This window comes from Mytilus galloprovincialis, chromosome 12 (assembly GCF_965363235.1).
Source record: "Mytilus galloprovincialis chromosome 12, xbMytGall1.hap1.1, whole genome shotgun sequence".
Taxonomy (NCBI): Eukaryota; Metazoa; Mollusca; class Bivalvia; order Mytilida; family Mytilidae; genus Mytilus; species Mytilus galloprovincialis.
Window position 1 is genome coordinate 55576858 of NC_134849.1, and position 23804 is coordinate 55600661.

General features: G+C 31.9%; 1 protein-coding gene across 1 annotated transcript; it reads left to right on the forward strand.

Moving 5' to 3' along the window:
- Positions 1 to 19175: 19175 nt before the first annotated feature.
- Positions 19176 to 22704, forward strand: LOC143054289 (uncharacterized). The gene is made up of 3 exons (XM_076227245.1): positions 19176 to 19306; positions 20482 to 20865; positions 22329 to 22704. The coding sequence occupies exons 1-3, from the start codon at positions 19240 to 19242 to the stop codon at positions 22415 to 22417; spliced, it is 540 nt and encodes a 179-aa protein (XP_076083360.1). The 5' UTR covers positions 19176 to 19239; the 3' UTR covers positions 22418 to 22704.
- Positions 22705 to 23804: the final 1100 nt, after the last annotated feature.

Consider the following 23804-nt stretch of genomic DNA (forward strand, 5'->3'; position numbering starts at 1 on the left):
AAAACGAATGGACAAGAACTGTCATATTCCTGACTTGGTACAGGCATTTTCAAATGTAGAACTTGGTGGATTAAACCTGGTTTTATAGCGCTAAACCTATCCTTTTGATGACAGTCTCATCAAATTCCGTTATATTTACAATGATGTGTTAACTTAACAGACATAATAAATAAAATAGTCAAAATATGGGTACAACAGTCATCATCGTAAAAGGTACAAGAGGGACAGTCATATATCGATTTCTTGATGAAGAGGACACAACTGACCATGAGCAAAAACTAAGTGCTCAAATGTCGTTTATCCATGATGTATGTTCTGTGGTAGAAGAGTTAGGAAATCAATTTCTTGAAGACAGCAACGAACTGCTTGTTCTGTATACCCATAAAAGATATTGCTCCCTAAGCAGTTGTTGATACAATTCGTCGTTCATGGAATAGAAATAGTTAGACAGTACCAGTATGAAAAGTGTATCTAAGAGGAAATTTGAACGAGTTCTTTCAGGAGGAAAATCAATTTGTGTGTATTTTAATAAAGTAGATTCTGCTTCCTTGATGGACATTTGTGTTTATTGGTATCCACATCACTGGTCAAGTCAACCTCACTTTTGGCAATTGTTGGCTTTGGACAAATGACATCTTTATTAGCCGCGCTATAACAATATTCCCTGATTTGTTCGTACAAATACCACTGTCCGGCTGCATCTAATCCCTTTGATGTTAAAGTGTTTGGCATAGTAAATTTGAAATTATAGTGTTCTTTGTTAACAAATTGATGGTTATAGGTGCAGAGTCACATGACTCTTTAAAAACAACATATCCTGGGTTGGTTGAATCAACTATGAAGTGGTGATAGGTGCTAATATGATTAAGTGTTTTAAAATACTGCTGAAGGTATCATAAAATATGACCGGCTTCTCCATATCTTTAACTAACTGGGAAATATTATGACCAATGCTGCTGGATTTGTTCATACGTTCTGCAATCTGCAAGATATAACAACATTTTTGCTATTACACAATCAAAATGTAGTATGCATGTAGTTTGATTTAAATGTATTTAGAAGGGACAAGAAATACAAAATGGGTGTGACATGACTTTTTTTTTCCTGCAATGGATATACTAGAAATGTTGACATGCATACATGTATCTATACTATTAAACGAGAAGATCTCATTTTGTGTGTCGCTTCTTTTTCCACAACCAATTAATCATCATGCTTCTGTGTCTTATAGGTACAGTGCATAGTCGCATTTGCCATTCATTCATATGACTATTCAGATTGAGTTATTTTGGGAGAAAAACGAGAAAAAAGGTGCTCGGCTAAAGTGTCCGTCATAGGGCAAAGTTGTAAGTCAGGTAATACTTCAGGTTTGTGTTTTCTGTATACCTTGAACATAAATATACTTCGAATAAAGTGTATTTTCTATCTGATATCATAATTATATGGATCATTATGTAAAAATAACAATGAATAATAATTGCAACTAAACCATCAATGCAATTTTCAAATTTAATATGTTAAGAACTGACTGTCTCTATGAATACTTATAAAAACAACATTAAGAGGATTTTTTACTTTGTTGAATTTATGAAAGTTAAAGATTTTACATTTTTAAGTTTAGAGGTGATTCATGTTTTTTTGTTCATTTAAAGAGAACTATAAATGTATTGTAAATATGTAAAGTGATATTATGGTTTTTTTTTATAAAATCAGGACATCAGTACCATATATTTGACCTTGATAAATGTAAATTACTGGTGTTTAATGTTTAATGACACACTTAATAATTGTTTTGGTCACAATTTAGAATGTTAGCACGGGTGACATATTTTCACATTTAATTTGAAATATAAATTCGGTGTTCTATTAATATAAGTTGCATCTTTGTTAAAAAATTCTCAGATTAAGAATGGTCATGGTATAACAAAATCACACGTATTTTCAATTCATGCTGTATTAGCATTGTATTACCCTTCCAAATAAAAAAAAATAAAAAATAAATAAACAAATAAATAAATAAACCAAAAAAATACCAAAAATCGTCTTTATCTTTAAACGGAATGCTCAAATCATCAAAAAGAAAACAACAACGATACAATGTATATATCGAAAAGGGACCTTCCTGCTATTATTCTGTGGTTACATGTAGTAGCGACTTTTATGTTACTCATTTGTTCGTTTCACAGAAATGAGTGTTCTTGTGTTTGTCATGTTTGTTTGTGCTGTATTTCTGTCATGTATGTGTCATTTTAGCGATGTTTTTTTTTTAATATTGCTATATACGCAGTTTATTTAGCTAACCATTAATCCTGATTCAACCGACCATGTTTTTCTTTAGATGTCCTGTCGTTTGCACTTTTTTTTTGCTGCACTTCAGTGTTTTTTTTTATATGTAGTTTTCTTTTTATCAATAAAAGTAGGTTTTCCAGGTATATTCTATACAAAATAAAAGTAATTTTGCACAACCTATATCTTGATAAAAAAAAAACGGTGATCCATACTATTTAATAACTCGTTTGTATGTATGTTGGCATTTGTTTTTGTAGAGGTTCAGTGTTTCTGTTGTTCCGTTGTTTCTCTTATAATTGATGTATTCCCATCAGTATTTGGTTTGTTATCCGGATTTGTTTCAGTTAAACCGATTTATGACAAATGAACAGCGGTATACTACTATTGCCTTTATACAATACATTTTGACACAAATTATTAAAAAGATCTACGGAATTTAATTTATACCCCCCTTTTTATCTTAATGTTGTATGTTTCCTGATTTTAAGTAGTTAAAGAGACATTATGTTCTTATTACATGTATGTTACATTTGTAAGTGTTTTGATTTTGGTTGGTTGCATTTATTATCCTTTGAGAAAAGAGAGGTATGCGATCTGTCGTTCAATATGCAAGACAGTTTAATTGAGTTTTCCTCCTGTTTGAAAGCGTTTTATGATATATTATTCTCTATTAGCTATTACCTTTGGAACTCCCTTTTTTTTTCTTTTTTTCTTTTGTTCTTTTGTTCTTTTTTTCATTACTTCCATACTACATGTACTAGTCTGTGACAATATCTTAATGGTTAATTGCTTAACTCGGAATCATGAAGAAGAAGAAAAGACCCTAGGCAGAGATAGGTCTTGAAGATACATGTAACTAGTTAACACTTAACATAACATACACCGACTCCGTCATCATCGCTCAGATTTTCACTTTGGGAACTTTCTATTTGGGTAAAATACAATTCGTCGACAATATGTAGCTCTTCAATAAACTCATCGTCTTGTTTGTCTGTTATTTCCGATGGAATACTTGAGCAAAACGATACAAATCTAGCTTGACTCATGACGATGACATTTCACTTCCACTTTCGATTTCGGAAAGGGAAGTAATTATTTGGGATAAGGCTAAAATACGGAATCAGGTTAAAAAATAGATATTGCGGACTTTAATTTAAATAGATAATAACGATAATCGCAAACGTGGTAAGCATCTATCACGATATAATAAGTAAAGCTACATTGTTTTTAGTCAGCAATAAATTAATTTTCAGGTGCTCGTCGACGTTAACTTTGCAACGTCATAGCCTTTTACTGCACCTGGGCCCATTTTGTCAGACGTCGTCACAAATATGAATATGAAAAATCTATCAAATATGCCAACAAACGTCACTTTTCAGATGGTTTTTGTCAAAAATGAAAGTGGTCGCATCCGTGTTCATCCTCAATCTTTATATAGTTATCAAAGGTACCAGGATTATGATTTAGTACGCCAGACGCACGTTTCGTCTACATAAGACTCATTAGTGACGCTCATATCAAAATAGTTATAAGGTCAAACAAGTACAAAGTTGAAGAGCATTGAGAATCCAAAATTCCAAAAAAGTGTACATGTGCCAAATACGGCTAAGGTAATCTTTTTATATATGTTATGTATCATCATCAAATACAAATTACATTTCAATATTATGAATGAACACGAATGCAGCCACTTTCATTAAAGACGGAAACCGTCTAAAATTTATCTAAAATGCTAAAATTGTGAAGATTGCAGTAATTTAGCATGACTAGTTTAGCTAGTACACGATATATGTGCATTGTATTGTCAAAAACAGCCCATAAATATGTTACAGAAGCATTTCACTTTTCAATAAATAGCTAAAAGGTTACAATTTCACAATTTTGTAAAAGTGCTAAATTTTGGGGCCAAAATGGTTCTTACTGAACCTACTCCTTCGGTCCCAAGACTGGTATTTTTCGCAAATGCCCTTCCATAACATTGTATGTTTGTGTAATTACACCGAATAGACTTTAATTGAAACTGTCTGTATATGTGACAAATCATAGTACCGCGCGAATTATACATGTACTTATACGCGTGAGTGTTGTCCTTTTGTAACGTCATGGTATCTATATGTGTAAACGTCATTGTTATTCTATCATTAAAGCGTTCATTTGTATAGACGTTTTTCCCCCTCTTTACATAAATATATCAGCCAGTTTTCGATCTAACTCAATCAATAGTGCTTAACCATATTGTTTCAATAATCGGGGTAAACTGAGAAAGATCCCGAATAATTTTGGCGGGAAGGCAGAAAACTCAAATGCTTTCAAAACATCAATGTCACAAATCTCCCTGTTATTTGGCTGTCTAATAGGAAAAGTAAGATGACAGAAGCAATGTTCGATTAAAAGTGTGAATTAAATAGTGAGACGGAGGAAGATAAACAATATTTTGATATAGACAATGCATCATGTCATTCTCATGAATGTTGTAAAGTTGAGTTTTTGCCTCTGAACACAAGTTGAGTTTTTGCCTCTGAACACAAGTTGAGTTTTTGCCTCAGAACACAACTTTGTACAGTTGAGTTTTTGCCTCTGAACGCAAGTTGAGTTTTTGCCTCTGAACACAAGTTGAGTTTTTGCCTCTGAACAAAACTTTGTAAAGATGAGTTTTTGCCTCTGAAGACAACTTTTAAACTACTGCCACTTGATTTATGAATCATCCATGCCTTTTAAAGCACGCTACAGTAAAAAAGCATGTGAATCCATCGTCTATCAAACATTGAAAAGTATGTAACTGTTACAGAACTACCAAAACAAATTTCCGTCCTGGACGCATTAAACTTTATCAATAAATCGGGGAACGATACAAAGACACCAGCAATTTTGTAATGTTGATGCGAAGCAGGTTTCCCACTGGTTTTCTCGATGTTCCTTATGCTAAAGTTGACGACGACATAGATGATGACATCCCACTGATTGGCTAAAAAAACGAATTCATTCTGAAAATGTGGATAATGAAACGGAACTTGAGAATGCGATCCCACAGAGGAAAGTTATGATGTTGACTGGGAAAAAACATGATGAACAGTGGTGTGGTAAAAAATCCACTGAAACATGTAAGGAGAACGAATCGGATGAGGATGATGAACAGCTGTCGGAAGTGACAAAAACAGATCACACATACAAAACTTTGATTTGTTCACGGAAGTAAGATAATTTGTCAAAGTGAACAAGTACCTAGATTCAATACAACAATTAATAACTATAACAGAAAAAAAACTATTGTACAACAGAAAATTTTGATAATTTCATTGAAAAAAAATAACTTTTACCTGACATGTAGTTTAAAATATGTATTGTGGTAAAGTTATGATAAACGTATTTCATCCTATAAATGATCACATTGTTGTCCAAACGTGAAACATGAGTATTCCGACACCCTGTATAATTCGACACAATTCTCTTGTCCTTCAGTAGTGTGTCGGATTAGACGGGTTTAACTGTATGTATATATACTATTTTCTTGTATTTGGTACGACACGCATTTTGAAAATCTTGCTGGTCCGTTGTGGTTTTGTCCCTTCTTTTCGGATTTAGTTTATAGATTTGTCACAATGTGTGTATAAGGGTTCACTAATACAAACAGATACACATTTATCTATTATACAAACAGACAGCATTTTGTTTAAATGTTTCATTAGTGACCTTTGAACTAACGTCAGACACCCGAAATTGTTTCTTTTAAGATTGTTACACGATGATGACTGCTGTATCCACATTTTGACTATTTTATTTAGTTCACACATCATTGTAAATTTAACGAGAGTTGATGAGACTTTCGTACAAAGGGAGAGGTTTAGCGCCATAAAACTAGGTTTAATCCATCATTTTCTACATTTGAATATGCCTGTACCAAGTCAGGAATATGACAGTTGCTGTCCATTCGTTTTTAATGTGTTTTGTCATTTGATTTTACCATGTGATTAGGAACTTTTCGATTTGATTTTCCTCTGAGTTTAGTATTTTTGTGATTTTACTTTATACTACGAAGGCCAACTGCATTACATCAAATAAAAGAACACTGTAGATCCAATGGTCCATAAATATATTCTAAATATGGCTAAACAATACCATGAGATGAGTAACCACAAAAAAGAGGCGAAATATATTCATACTCATAAGTCGAAAATAATCTTTCTACATATGGTAAAAACCGAGGATTTGCCACCGCTTCAACTCCAATATTCAAACAGACACTCACAATCTAATTATTTGATTGGTCAATTTTCAGCTGTGATGCAAGCATGAAATTATGTATGCCATGACGAAAATCGATCATAAGACAAATAACAGCAAACAACACTCAAAATATAAATTGATAAAAATTGTGCAACACTTACCCCACCAAAAAAACAGGATAGTTATCAAAGGTGACAGACGAATGATTTCATACACCAGACGCGCGTTTCATCTACATAAGACTCATCAGCGACGCTGAGATAAAACAAATTAGAAAGCCAAAAACGTACAAAGTTGAAGAGCGTTGATGACCACAAAGTTGTGCCAAATACAGCAAAGTTTATCTATGCCTGGGATAAGAAAGTAGTATGATTTCAAAAAATTCATACTTTGGCAAGCAGTCAATTTATAAAAATGACCACATAATTGATATTCATGTCAACACCAGAGTGCTGACTACTAGACGTCCATTAGCAGTAGCATCGACCCAGTAGATAGTTGTCAAAGGTAACAGGCATATAATTCAATACGCCAGACGCGCGTTTCGTCTACATAGGACTCATCAGTAAAGATCGTATTAAAATAATTAGAAATTACAAAGTTGAAGAGCATTGATGAATTCCAATGAGTTGTGCTAAATACGGTTAAGGTTAATTATGCCTCGGATAAATAAATCCATATTATTTTGAATAATTCATACTTTGCAAACAGTAAGAAAAAAGACCATATAATTGATAATTAGAAGTGCTGACTACTGGGCTGGTGATACCCTCGCTCTTATGTGCCGCGGAAAGGTAAGCAGATCTTTATCTACATCTGGCACTTGATCTGTTGAGCACACTTTGTTTTGTCAAAACCATGAAATCATTTCAAACAAAAGTACAATATTTTATAATACATAAAAAACCAATACCAATACATCTTATCAGTTCAGTATCTTAACGTCACTAAGGCTATTTAACTTCTAGAGGGGTTATACTTTGTTGTCCAAATGTTTGTCGCACATAGCGTAAACGTTTTTATTTAGCTCACCTGGCCCAACCAAACTCCACAATTATCATTAGGGTATCTAGTTTAAAGATGTGTTCGATGACTCGCCCGTGAACCAAGATGGCCGACATGGCTAAAAATAGTACATAAGGTAAAATGCAGTTCTTGGGTCATATCTCTGAAACCAAAGCATTTAGAGAAAATTTGCTGTAGATACAAATGTTCAGTTGGTCTATCTGCCCTGAAATTTCCAGATGAATCGTGCATTTTGTTGTTGGGCTGCTGGCCCTGAATAAGTAATTTTAAGAAAATTTTGCCGTTTTTCGTTATTATCTTGAATATTATTACAGATAATGATAAACTGTAAACAGCAATAATGTAGAGCAAAGTAAGAGCTACAAGTTAATGAATAAGCCAACTTGACCAAAGTGGTCGATTGACCCCTTATGAGTAATTGTCCTTTATAGTTAATTTTTTTAACAATATTCATTAATTTAGTAAATTTTTGTAAATTTTTACAAACTATTTTCCACTGCTAGTAGTCTAACATGTCTTATTTTACGCCTTATTTAAAGGTCCTTCATCTACAACACAAAATTAAATGATCTGTTTTTTTTTTCATCGTTTGGGTATAAATAAACTCATCATAGATACCAGGACTAAATTTTGTATATACGCCAGACGCGCGTTTCTTCTACAAAAGACTCATCAGTGACGCTCAAATCCAAAAAAGTTAAAAAAAAAAACAAAGACCAAATAAAGTACGAAGTTGAAGAGCATTGAGGACCAAAATTCCTAAAGGTTTTGCCAAATTCAGCTAAGGTAATCTATACCTGAGTTAGAAAAGCCTTAGTATTTCAAAAATTCAATTTTTTGTTAACAGTTAATTTATAAATGTAACCATATCAATGATAATTCATGTCAGCACAACAACGTTATAAAGAAATCGTGATTCATGCTGGGCTTCGTTTTATCAGGATGTCACTGCCCTGATAAACAAATACATCGGTAAAAACAAAATTAACTGAATACCTACTCGGAAGTGACATGCGAGAACTGTTATAATTCTCTTAAGACGTGTCTATACATTTCCTACTGACATTGAGGCTAATATATTGCAATAGGATGTAATTGGTGTTGAACTTTTGCTACCTTTTTAACGTAGTCAGTACGTCGGTACTGACATGATTATATCAAACCTTTCAAAAACTGTCTGTTTATTAATTTTCATATCATAAAAAAACTAAGGTTTAAACACCACGAGGCGAAATTGACCTTCAATGTCAGTGTCATTTTTGTTCATATACCATTCATAGTTGTCGTTCTTGGATTTTCAAATGTTCGACTTTGACAAAAAATGTTTGAGCGTTCTAAATAAAGAAAATTCATTAAAGATCTAGACTAAATTTTGTCAGTCATTCAACAATCCAAGATGCCAATTATATACAGTTGTATTACATCCTATTTGATTTGTTTAAAAGTCACGACTTAATGGAAATAAAATTTCATGTATGTCAACACATTTTGATGGAACACAATTTCGTATTTCTTTGACAGGTAAAATATTGATGACATTTTAATGTTAAAATAAACAATTTTTATTAAACTGCATCCCAACATAACGAACTATCTTTGTACTCATGTAAAGCTGGCATAGTTCAAAACAAATCTCTTACAAAATTGTAAGTTGCTTCACAAGTCAGAGATAGCAATCTTAAGTTGGGTTTGAATTGCGGCTAAAGTATTAACCGACTTTTATATCTCATAAATCGAACAAGAATAGACAAGTCAAGGTCACAAACAAAAAACTACTGAGAGTGCCAAACCATAAAACTAATAAAAATGTTTGTTCGTTTAACATTTTTCAAATTTCAAAACAAAATGAAAATAAAAGTTGAAGACTGAAATGACAATCTGCTTCAAATTATAATGTACCATAGACAACTACAAGCTTTAGTCTGAATGAACTTTTTGCATATCAATGGGAAAGTGATTATTGATTCATAACTGATCCTTATATATTATTTCAAACTTGTAGTGATGCGATTAATAATTGACATTGAGGTTTTATTGAGATTAGCTTCTTTGAATACAGATGCTACAATGCGTATAGCAAGGTTTTACAAAACAATAACAACAGTTTCTATAAAACAATTTATGGATTTTAACGTTAACCTTGATATTGATATTCTTTTTTACTTCAAACTCACTTTTCGCATCAACACCACTTAACAACATTTTAATTGGTCACTTGACATGATGTATTTTAGAGATGCTGCAGGTATACGGAGTAGTGTAATATTCAAAATCATTTCAAATAATTTATTGTAAAATGCTTCGGTATTTTACAGGGAATAAAAATTACACTCAAAACCTTTCAACTCGCAATAATAAATTTGACATTGATTATTTTCCATAACCCTATAGAAGAATTAAGGAAATCCTACATACTCAGTAGTTAAAATGCTGAGATCTACTTGAAATTTAAAACGCATATTTTAACAAAAAAGGCAAATAATCAATCATATGCTCATATGTTATATAAGCATAACTTAGTGTTAAATTACCAACATATACTTCCCAGTTTATCTAAATAATGTTCACGGAAAAACTGACAGCTGTTATCCTAATGCTAGTAAATTTAACTTTGTTTATTTATATTTTTCGCAGATGTCAATCTAAATTACAATGCTAGAGCAAACATTTATACAAACAAAGCAAGCACTCTAACCAAACCCTCAACTTACTAGAATTTGGAGATCAGCTGCAAGGAATGAGATATATACATTTCTGTTGAAAAAATGTGTAACATAATGTATTGTATCTAACTTTCAGGTAAAGTTTCATGCTAATTCAGTGTTTTGATTGATTTCTTGTGGTATTCCTTTAGCTTATTACTGGTGGCAAGATTTTACTAGTAGAAAAAATCGTAGTAAACAGAGAAAATAAATCAACTTTTCACAGGCAAGTTCAAAATTAATACCATGGAAACTAAGATAGAACAATTCGAAGCGTTGAAGACAAACATATATTAATTTGCTAGATTTGAAATAATTCCTGTCGACATATCTCATTTCTATTCTGATATTGCTACCTTCAAACTTGCAATTTCTGCCTTCTAACATGCAGTTTTTTCCTTCAAACTTGGTGTTCCTTCCTTCAACTTTCAATTGCTCACATTCAATTTGACATTTTGCAGTTTAAATTGACAAGATAAATTATATGCGTTTGAATAGATAATTGATTTCCAGGAAAAGAAATATTAAGTATGTTCGTTAAAGAGACTTCATACGCCTACAGGTAACAGAAGTAAGCCGTATACCTCTTTTTCTATTTTGTGTATGTAAAACTGATATGAGACTGTTATTTTTCTATTCCGCATTTCAGATTACGGTACAAAATATTCTAACGTAGTACGTTGTTACTTTATAATGATTAAAAACATTCATATACTAGGTAGTAGTACATGTTAAAAGTCTGTTAAGATACTTACCCCGCACATAAATAAAGGCAACAGTAGTATACCACTGTTCAAAACTCGTAAATCCTTGAACAAAAAATAAAATCGGGGTAACAAACTAAAACTGAGGGAAACGCATTTAAAATAAAAGAGGAGAACAACGATAAATGTGTTTATGTGTAGCTACTAATACCTCCTTCTATCCGTTTGTTTGTCTGTCCAGACGGATGGCAATCGCAACCTCCTGTTATCGATAAGAAGGATATTAATGAAAGTTTACACAGTTGTAGAGGACTAAATAATAAGGTGCATGCAAAAATATGATAGTGATCATAAATGGTAAGTGGAGAAAAATACTTAGATATAAGGAAAATGATCTGGTGCCAGATTCAAGAGGTAAATTGTATAAAAATTTGCAAATATAGTGTATAATAATGTCATCTTTTGTAAGGCGGGTGTACAAAGTTTCAGATACTAAATTGCCAGTTTAAATACTACACTGGTCTTTTATCTAAGGATCACTTAGAATTACACAAAGCAAGATATTTTACATTTAACGTACAGTTCAATTTTGCAATATTTTACAGAACAGTTGATTTTCCTTTTAATATATTTTCATTTGTTCGATAATGATGGTTTACGCTGATATGTTTAAATAGGTACACGTAATAAGTATAAAAAAGAAGATGTGATATCCATGCCTATCAAACAACTGTCCACAAGACACCAAAATTACACAGAAATCAACAACAATAGGTCACTTAAGAACATATTTGGTTTATGCAGGTTTTCGGTTTATGCAGGATTCGGTTTAGCCAGGTTTTACTGTATATTATTGTATTATAAGAAGTGTGACGTTAAGACACATCTATCACTATCCATACTAGTTTTACGAAAGCATTGAATACTAATTTCATTAGCAATGTCCGGAGAATAAATACAGCTTATCCTCAAGGCATCGTGTCGTGGTATGTTTTGCAAGGATGAATTTAAAAATGCAAATTATCTAATTAACAAAAGATGATGAAAAATTAAACCACAATTATTGTTTAATTTATTTTGCATGAACAATGATGAACCCTTTTGTGTATTAATGTACATTTGTCAGCAGATGTCCGACATATAATGATTTGTTAATCATTGTAGGTTTATTTTGTTAATGCTGAAGTTTCTGTGTATGGACTCTTGTTTCTTCCTTATTCATTGTGTTATCGTTGTCCTACCGGCAAATTTCAAAAGAGAGGGGGAGACACATAAATCAAAAAATATAAACGTTACGAAAGTTATAAAAATATTACAGAGACGAAAAATAAAGGAAACAAAAATGTGAATTGGCATAGATATAGGAAGTTACAATAAAATACTGTTTACCTATCAAAATCAAATCAATTTCATAATAAGGATGTATCATATTAACTAAACCGCTGTGACATGGCGTAGTCCTCAACGGAATCCATAATTATTTTGAAGTTATGGTTCCAATTGATGTGTTGGGGTTCTCTAAACATAGGACCATGAGAAATCACCTTTCAGAGATTTTCATGTTGAATTATGTTTAGATGCCCAGTTATAACATGACCAGAGGGGTTGTTATTATAAGGCGAGTGGAAACAGTCACATGTCGGAGGGTTTTTTATGTATTGTTCTAAGTCAATGTCCTGCAATGCTTGTTTATAGTTAAATATTTTAGGTGCAATGGTTTTGGTGTTACTGTAGGATACAATAGGAACAGACTGATTTTGAAAATAAATAGGAATTTTAGATGTTACCTCCTTGTGATGTAGAACGTTGCAGATATTGATTGCATCAATTCCTCTATTGGCAAAATCAACAGGAAGGAATTTCCTCTTTTCCTCATGTAAAGGTTCCGATCTTACTGGTTTGATAAGACGGAAAAGAGCTACATCACAAACAATACTGACTAGTCTGTATATTGCAGAAACGTATTGGTGCCTCCTTTGTCAATTGCATAGTCTCTAAAACGTTTTAGAAAATTTACTGGCAGTGAAAAGAGAATAGTTCTTATGTAATGTAACTCTAGTGGGTGATGAAGATGTGAAAGAAGGTCATCAAAGCTCCCAGAGGGTGATCTAGATTTGAAGAATTTTTTACATTAGACCGATGGTAATGTTTTTGCCCATGACTACGTTGTTGTCGTAAGGTAGTATTAAATAAACTCATTACATTAACATCACTGCAGGCAGGACTTGACAAATTTCTTACTCCTTTAATTTTATCATTGCAACCATATGGCATTGCAGCCCCAACTCCCTTATCCAGCAATTTTCTCTATCTTTGCGGAAAAGAGTACTTAGTACAGGGCTATTTGTGTGGTGGTGAATTTTCTTAATGATGCGTAGTTTCATAGATAAAGAAGGATCCTGATCCGGTTGATTAAAGTGGTTATAAAGAACCCTAAATTGAGGATCTTTATTATCAGACCGGTGTTTATTCATTCTTTTACGCAAAGTTTGACGAGTTTCACCAACATAAAGTAGTCCACACAAAGTACATTCGATTCCGTACACGACATTGTCCGTGGAACAGTCCAGAGCTCGAAAGATTTAGTATAATATGTTTTAGATGTTAAATTACTAGTAAAATCAGAAGTCGTGATTAACATATATCATGTATTACACGTCCTCCTTTTTCCTTTTTTATGTTTACAAGAAGAAATGATAGGTGTTGATTCACTTGTTGCAGGTGTCTTCAAACAGTCAAAAATATTAACGCAACAAGTCTTTAATTTATGAAAGGTATCTGGATTTTTTAAATAATAATTACCTTCTGGCTGAACATCAGTCAAATCAGGGTTATCCCGAAGGATATTCCGTGGAACACACAAATCAAATGCTACAGTGTTCCATGCAGCAAAAGAGGACCTTGGTAACCCGGGCGACGTCCCGGCCGGTTTGTTCTTCGTATTATTTGTATTCATCATGCATAAAGCTACCAAGTTAATGATGCCCTCGGAGAATAATCCACAAGCAGGAAGAAACTTGACATCGACTTGGTTGTAGTAAAACGTAAGATCACAAAAATACTGAACTTAGAGGAAAATCAATTCGGAAAGTCCATAATCACATGGCAACATCAAATAACAGAACGCATCAAAAACGAATGGAAAAGAACTGTCACATTCCTGACTTGGTATAGGCATTTTCAAATGTAGAAAATGGTGGATTAAACCTGGTTTTATAGCGCTAACCCTCTCACTTTGATGACAGTCTCATCAAATTCCGTTATATTTATATTGATGCGTAAACTAAACAGACACAATAAATAAAATAGTCAAAATATGGGTACATAAATACATAAAAAATTAGAGAGTACGACAGAGTAATAAAGAAGCTGGACGTATAATCTGGAATTTTTTTTATGGTTTTGATTCGGTTAAGATGTTACGTTACATTTGAACTAATAGCTTTGATGTTTAATTTGAGCAAAACTTTAATTCATAAAGCTGTCAATGAAATTGTTTATGAAGCAATTAGATTAACGATAACAACTGGAGAATAGAAATTGAATCTATTGGTGGTACTTATATTACCTTACTAAAAACAGGCATTTTTTTATAGTGGACATTGTCATATACACTGTATTAATACGCCAGTCATAATAGACATAGAAAAGAAAATCAGATACATCAAATCTGGTTTCCTAGATCATACCAATTACGCAATGACTTGCACATTGATGGATGCGATCGGTCTACACAAGATATTTCCGTTTCCTCGTGATTGTCACTTGGTGATATCCATCTGAAAATCATATTTCATCGTCATATACTGCAAGGCAGCTATGCATTCAAAATGCAAAAAATCCGAGATGAACGCAAATGTTTCAATGAATAGATTCGTGCAAGAAGAGTTAATGTAGAACATTCCATCAGACGAATTGTACAGCTCTTTCTCTACGACGATACCGATGGTTGAATTTACGTTTGTTTTTTTGATAGATTCATTTGAATTGATGAACTGAATTACATAGTAATCAAAGGTTAATAATTTGATACGCCAGACGCGCGTTTCGTCTTCATAAGAATAATTAAAAAGACAAACAAGTATGAAGTTGAAGAGCATTGAGGACCCAAAGTTCCAAAAAGTTGTGCCAAAAACGACTTAAGTTATCTATGCCTGGGATACGAGAATTCTAAGTATATCAAATGATTAATACTTTTGAAGTGATACTAGTAATCCCTCTAGTGTATTCAAATTTCAAACAATACAATGGAGTTCAAATGGTTGAGTTAATCAACATTATGAATATTTATCATTTACTTCACTACTATTGTTGGTTTCGGTATCGGCTTATGGTGAACATGTCTAATATTAGTAGTTTGGATCGAATGCTTAACGTTCAAAGTAATATAAATGAATATTCATTCTACTTCTGAATTTGGAAACACACGTATTTTGTCTACGTTCGAATAGAAATTATCATATTTCAAAATTTGATGTTGCGTAACATGTTTGAGGTATTCAAGTCATTTTATCTGTCAGCTTTTATTTCAAACTAACGTGTTCAGCTTTTGTTTTCAAATTTCTGTTTATTTGTAAGCATAGATGACATTTTAATTGAATTCAGTTTATTCTGTTCATATGTAAAAAAAATATTATATCTAACTGTAGTTGCATGCCGCAATATTTTGAAAAGTATAAACATGTATTTTAAACAGATACTTACTACACTCGTCACGATCAGTTCTATAGAGATAAAATGATTTACTGTTATATAGAATGTCACTGACAAACTAAATAATCATACAATTACTTCTAGTACTATTACCAATATTTCTATTTCTGTCTCAGTTTCATTCAAAAGGAACGGATTGAGCAACGGATATTCGTCCCCTTCTGGAACACCTGAGAGTATCTTTAGTGTTTTGGTAGTGTTCGTTTTGCTGAGTCTTTAGTATTTTATGTTGTGTTTTGTGTACTATTGTTTTTTCTTTTTGTCTTACATTTGTATTTAGCAACTTGACAGCCATTCTAATAAACTCTTACTTTTGTTACCATCATTCTGTTCATAGTGCTATATGTACCTTACGTTATTGTTGCTTAATTATTCCTTCTGAGTTTGGGTAAATGTTTCGCTAGTTTATTTTAAGGTTTGAAATTTAAACAGAATGTGAAAACTGATATAAAACTTCTCTACTTTAGATGAACAGCTGTTTTTTATGCAGTTGCTGAATGTGAATTTATGATAGTAACCATCTAATATAGTACACAACGTTAATGCACTGCTTATCATTTTGAATGAGTTGAGAAGCATATAAAACTTTGCGGTTCACAAATGTTTACGACAGAAAACAAACACGAGTATACAATTTATATTCAATACGTCTTTGATACCCCTTTATAGTCATTATCTTTCCAGTAATTGCATTTATATTCTATCCAATGATATTTATTTGTTGGTTTCTATACAGTGACACCCAAGGCTTCGTGTTGAACGTCGTACTTTGACCATTAATTGTTAACTTTTTATACATTGTCACTTTGATTGAGAGATAGCTCATTAACAATCATACCACATCTTCTTGTTTGTATTTACAATACCAATTGTACTTGACTGACCCTGAACTACTATGTACTGTTATGTGTATGCCCTGAGAGACTTACAATGTACAGTTGTACAGTAGAGTCATCGACTCACGGGCTAAAATGACATTAATGGTTCGAAAGCTACAAATGTATTTTCTGTTTGTTTTGTTTACAAATGCTTGTCAATGTAATGGAACTTTATATGACTGTTATACAAGTAAGGTACATGTATTTCATTAACAGACTAAAGGCTGGTCAGTAAAAAATGGTAAATCAGTATCGTCATTATGTTTGTAGTACATATGAAAAAAAAACATACATTCAATAATATTTTTACAAAAACAAGTATTTCCATGGGATTGAAACAGTAACAATTGCATTTGAATGTTCATTCATGTTAAACTTTTAACTGTTCATTTATATATACAAGTGTGGCTGTTTGGGCTGTATATCCTTCTTATACTTTTTGCAAAGGATTTTAGATTCAATGTTTAGCTTCCTGTTTGCGCTTGCTACACTAAGTTTGTATTTTGTCTTTCATTTTTTAGACATATTATTTCTATTAGCCTTTCGTTGAATGACCCTCCAAAGATATCCAAAATGGTCATAAGTAGACGAAACGCGCGTCTAGCGTATAAAATATTCAGCTTGGTACTTTTGATAACTATTAATACAACGGAGTCGATGCCACTGCTGGTGGAAGTTTCATCCCCGAGGGTATCACCAGCCCAGTGGTCAGCACTTCGGTGTTGACATGAATATCAATTATTTGGTCATTTTTATAAATTTGCTATTTACAAAAATATACATTATTCAAAATACTAAGGATTTTCTTATCCCAGGGAAAGATTACTTAACCGTATTCGCACAATGTTTTGGAATTTAGATCATCAATGTTTTTCAACTTTGTACTTGTTTTTGCTTTCAAACTTTTTTATCTGAGCGTCACTGATGACTCTTATGTAGACGAAACGTGTGTCTAGCGTGTGAAATTATAAGCTTGGTACCTTTGATAACTAATGTTGCTATACCAGTATCTGTGTTTTATTTATCATTGTATTGTACTATTCAATGCATTTACGTTATGATCTGCTATACTACATCACTTTTTAATCGATTCATAGAAGTATCAGATTAGTTTTGCTTAATATTTATTTAGAATACATACACTTCTATTGCGTGATTGTATTGAAAAGTAAAGCCAGACATCAGCATAAAGCCATATTATTAATATTGTACTGTTTGTTTAATAGTTCCTGCTTATTTAGTTTCCAATGTATTTTTAAAATAAAATACTTCGTCTGTTTAAAAATAGATAAACAACTATCTTAATATTCTAAATCCAAATATAACCAAACGATTTCTTTTACGATGCATTTTAATCCAGGTTTTAATTTGATATCGTTGACTCGTCACTTTTCTCTTTACGTACATTTTATTAACAAACAAAAAAAAAACATTTAACATTATACATGCTTTATTTTTATTGTATGTTTTTCTATGTTTTGATGTTATGCTATTGTTTCAGAAAAAGGAAGAAGGTTTGGTATCATTAAAACGTTTAATCCCGCTGCAAATATTTGCCACTGTCCTAAGTCAGGAATCTGATGTACAGTAGTTGTCGTTTGTTTATGTAATTTATACGTGTATCTCGTTTTTGTTTTTTATATAGATTAGACGGTTGGTTTTCCCGTTTGAATGGTTTTACATTAGTAATTTTGGGGCCTTTATATTTTGTTGTTCGGTGTGAGCCACGGCTGCGTGTTGAAGGCCGTACATTGACCTATAATGGTTTCCTTTTTAAATTGTTATTTGGATGGAGAGTTGTCTCATTGGCACTCACACCGCATCTTCCTATATCTATTTGTTTGTAATTTCAGGCAATCTTACAAAAAACAACTTAAAATGTTGTATGCACATACAACTTAAAGGTACTAGTGAAGCCAGATTAAATTTATTTAACCATATCATTCTCCAAGAATTTTATTTTACACGGACATAAGAAATTTAGGAATATGCTACGATATTAGTACACCAAAAGAGATCATCATGAAAATGTACAAATGTGTTTAGTTGTTTAAGATTTTTATTTTACAATGGAAAGAGAAAAACAATTCCGCTGCATGATTGAAGGAATGCATTAATCTACACAACAGAATATCATATGATAAAATTATCACACAATTACATCTGAAACCTATCAATTGTCTTTCTGAAGTAAGACTATTGGCAATTAGAAAAAAAAAGGCTATTTCACTTTGAACTGCACACCCCATGCAAATGTTTAGAATTGATATTTTGATCATTTTCATATTTTGTTTTGTAAAAAAAGGGTGTCACTGACATTTAATATTTAAATCTAACCAATTTAACTTGTTAATATACAGAGATAAAAAAAAAAAATTTCTGTAACACTGAGTTATTCACATCAAAATATAACACCCGAATGAAATGCTTGATTACACAACAATGACATCTTTTGCTTTACCTAAGTATAAAACTATTTTTATCACCTTAAAAGTATGTATGTTAGGTGGAATGGTATTTTCTATATTTAACTTGGAACTTTTGCTCTATATTTAAATTGAGAAATTTTAAATCTATATAAATAGCAGTCATGATTTCATATTGAAAATCCATGTGCAGGTTTTCCAAGTTATGAAATACACGTCTTTCGTCACTTGTTTAATCTTACTGTGTTTGAAACACATTGTTTCTGCATTACCATTCATGAATTTCGATGGGAGTACTTTTGTGTTGATTCTTACGGTTTATACATTCTTTACAACATGTACAAGTAAGTCACTCAATAGTTTAACCCTTAGATGTGTGTAATATTTTGGTTGTTTATTAAGGTTTACTGATTTATATATTTCACCATATTTTCTTTTCGAATGAAAAACATCTTTACTTATTTTACAAACAACCCTCTCTCGTATGTGAAAAAATATCATGTTTTTGATAATTGTTTAATCAAAAATAGATTTAATTCAAATGAAAAGGTTTATATTTTGGTTCACACAATTGTACATTCAATAATATGTTTCGTCATTAACAAACATTATCTCTATCCAAATAACGTAATTCTATTAATTAAGATTGGCTTTAAGCTGAATAGTAAAACACACAGTTATATTTTTAAAATTCCTTTATCTTTCAACATGCAAAGCTCTGACAGATTGAGATATTTTTAATCTTACAAAGTGTGATATGTTCCCGGCAAAAGAATTTAATAAAACAAAATAAAGAGGTAAATGCTAAAACGAGAAGTACTAAACTTTTCAATAAATATGTACAAAATAAACCTTCTTGATTTTTAACTATGCAATAAACAAAGTCATTGGTTAAAATAAGTATATGTTTGTCATGTACTGAGCCCGTAGTGTAGTGTCTGTCATATTTGATTTTCGTTAATTTATATTGTTATAAATTAGATCTTGAGTTTTCTCAATAGAATTTTTTTTCATGTCGGGCCCTTCTAAAGCCGAATAAACGGTATTGTTTTTTTTTTCCTCACAATTTAGAGAGCCGTACGGTTGCCTGCAATGCCTTTCCTCCTCTTCATTTGAACTTTGGATGTCTGATCGACATCTGTTTTTTTTTTAAATTGAAGGTTGTTTAGCCTTGGTTGTGTTCTTTTTGTTTGCACATAACTGAAACAAATTAACCACAATAACATGCAATTAAGTTCATATGTTTAGACAATTTATAACTTACAGCTCAGGATTAATCAGTTTTGGTAGAACATGATATTTAAAACACAAACACACAAAAGTTAACTTGAACATTGAGTAGATCACTAAAATGTGTAATCATTTTGAAATTCGCGGTTGTGCTACCTTGTTTTAATACCCTTAGCAATGTACCAGTATCTAGTTTTTGATATATAAATTGACAGAAAATCATAATTACTCCATCTACATTCTTGTCAATTATACAATCATTATTTCAATTTTGTTGCTTACCTTTCAGCTGAAGCAAATGTTCAAGTCAAAACAAGATCGGGAAACAGAGCAGTTAATATCCAGTTTTCAAATACATTTAATTCAATAAGTTGCCAACTTGCCGATTATAAAAATAATATTGTCTATTTGATTAAGTTTTCAAAAGAAATAAATGGAAGTTATTTGGATATTGTTGATGTTCATAAGAAAGGCGAAAAGAATTGTACTAAATGGTTTCCCGACACAGACCTTCCATCAAGATCTTCTAATGTTGGTTCAGATTTAAACACCGCTAAATTAGTTTTAAACTTACATTCAAGTACCATCAAGGAATCTGACAATGGAGTTTACAAATGTGAATTCGATACAGTCAAAGGTAGCTATAGCGATACGCTGACAGTCGATTGGAGAGGTATGAACGTTAAGCATTAAAAGTAATAACTAACATGAGCAACACAACGGGTGCTACATGGGGAAATGATCTGCTTACACTTGTTGAACATCTGAAATCAACACAAGTGTTCGTGTTGCTCAGTCTTTAATATCTATGGTATGTTCCGTGTGCTATTGTTTGTCTATTGGTCTTCTTTTAGTCATTTAGTTGATTTTCGTTAACTTAGTTTGAATGTTCATCTTGTATCTTTCGTCTCTTTTACATATCGGATATGTTCCTTACGTCGTAACTACAATCCCCTTCACTTTCATGAATGTGACCTACCGAATTAGACTATTTACCGGATTTGCTATCACATAAGCAACACGACGGGTGCCACATGTGGAGCAGGATCTACTGACCCTTCCGGAGCACCTGAGATTACCCCTACTTTTTTTGGTGGGGTTCGTGTTGTTTATTCTTTAGTTTTCTATGTTGTGTAGTGTGTGCTGTTGTTTGTTTGTCTTTTTCATTTTTAGCCATGGCGTTGTCAGTTTGTTTTAGATTTATGAGTTTGACTGTCCCTTTGGTATCTTTCGTCCCTCTTTTACACTGAGGATTAAATATATCTTATGTCAAAAACTGTGCTGTAATGGAACAAACAAAAATAAAATGTATTAACAAATAACAAGTTAATGAAGTTTGATATACAAATCATTGAATGAAATAAATATGTTTCGTTTCACAGTACAATGTTACTAAACACTTTTCTTTTATTAAGTTTCAATTTTAAATGCTATAGCTCAATTCAAATATAGGCTTGTAACTGAAAAGTACAGTAACAAGCATTGTTCGTATCAGGTTCCAATTTTGATTGCCTGCTTTCTTAATTTCAAGCAGTTATAACATCTATTTATAAGGAAAAAGACAATCACTGAAATTTAAGCAGGCGTCTTTGGGTCATAATTTGATTATCTGTTTTTCCTAAACCTGGGAATTATCAACTTTAAATTTGCAATTTCAAACTTAAATCTTGTAATTCAACTTTAATCTTGAAATTATCAACATTACTCATGAAATTATCAACTTACATTTTGGAATTACGTGAAGCTCTACAGGACTCAAAATACATGCATATTTGTCCTTTACATTTTTCCAAATATTTTGATGCAAACTATAACTAAATATTGTGAAACACAATAAATTATAATCTAGATGTAAAACATCAATCATTTCTAAGATTAAATTTAATAATTTCAAGATTAAAATAAACAAATAAAAGACTAAAGTTGATAATTCCAAGATAGAGATAGATATTCCAAGTTTTAAAGTTGATTATTTCAAAAGAAAAGTTCAATAGTAAGAAAGTTTTTCAATTTTCGTTTTCATGGTTCTTGTGTTGTATCAACATTTGATAGGGTAGATGAATTTAACATTGAGAAGAACTCGTCCTCATCCTAAAATGATTGATTACAAAGTAATATAGACTTTTTCTTTTGCAGAGGGCAAAAACAACTCATCTATCAGACATTCGGAATCGGCTTTACTGTACCTCACAGCTTTTTTGCTGGCAAAGATCAATTTGTATTAGTGTAATTAGAAACAAAGATATTTCATCCCAGGAATAAAAGGTCAAGCATACAGTTTCAAAGACAATGCGAAATGTTGAATTTGTTAAACTTTGTAGTTTGATAGTGGCTATGTGATTACCGTGTGTGTAAATTGCATTGTAAACATCAGATATCTTTCATTAATTTATCATATATGCCATTGCTTATTATTACGGTGGAACAATTATTGTGCGATTGCATCTGTTTTAAGCATTTAATTATTTTTCTCTCTGTCTATTTATAATTATTTATCAAAATATCTGTGATATTTTATTTTTTTTATATTTTAACGATTTACATTGTACATTTTTTTTTTATTGAGAATGTAATTGTAATCTATTGTTTTCTTTCTTTAATTGAGTACATTATTTGAACATCGATACATGATCACAACTAGGCGACTTTAAGTTAAAGTATATAACGACAGAGATGATTTCAACTGTCAAGTTATCAATTTCCCATTAGGCAGCAGTGCTATGTCCGTCGTATATTGTTAACATATCTTATTAATATGTCATACGCGTGTTTTTCCCAATGTGTGGAACGCCGGCCCTCACACAAAATTACTCCTATACGTAATGATAAAGATCAACCGAATAGACTCTATATAAATTTAATGATCACCATCAATAATCGGTTGACCGTTACGATATATATATGATTTACTGCCTTTCAATTCACATTTTGTCGTAGTCTCAAAAGAAAAGCGAAAGATACCATACGGACATTCAAACTCATAAGTCGAAAATAAACTGACAACGTCATTACTAAAAACGAAAAGGACCAACATACAAACAGTAGTACATAAAACACAACAAAGGAATCTTCAACCTTAGCTACACAAACCTAGATCTGAAGATAATAGAGGATATGTGTCACTCTACTTTGTAATTTTACCTACAGTTTCCATTATGTACAGGTTAAATGCACGATTTTCTACATAATTATGTACTAAGTCAGGAATATAACAGCTGGCTTCCATTCGTTTGATGATTTTCGGAACTTTGATTTAACCATTTGATAAATGAATTTCAATCTTGACTTTTCCTTGGAGTTCGTTTTTTTTTCTTTACTTTATTCAGGATTATCAGATTTCGACCGGTGTGACCGCATGGCCGATGATGAATGCATACATTGTACCAGTAGCGGCTCAACCTTTCAATACAGCCGACCACGTGTTGTTTGGAGATCATACAAATCCCTCAGATTTTGTTTGTTATCTTGAGTTGTCTTCTTAATCAATTAATTCTATTTTATAAATTTGTTTTGATGACGTTACGCGCGATGTTCGTACCTCATTGGAAATTCGGTGTAGTTGGCAAGATGTAAGTCCAAAATATATAATTTTGTGATACCATATTCATTGCT

Excerpts from the sequence above, each read along its gene's own strand:
- LOC143054289 (XM_076227245.1), top strand. The coding sequence starts at position 19,240 with ATGAATTTCGATGGGAGTACTTTTGTGTTGATTCTTACGGTTTATACA. Across the intron at positions 19,307-20,481 it reads ATTCTTTACAACATGTACAA|CTGAAGCAAATGTTCAAGTC; the intron begins GTAAGTCACTCA and ends CTTACCTTTCAG. Across the intron at positions 20,866-22,328 it reads GCTGACAGTCGATTGGAGAG|AGGGCAAAAACAACTCATCT; the intron begins GTATGAACGTTA and ends TTTCTTTTGCAG.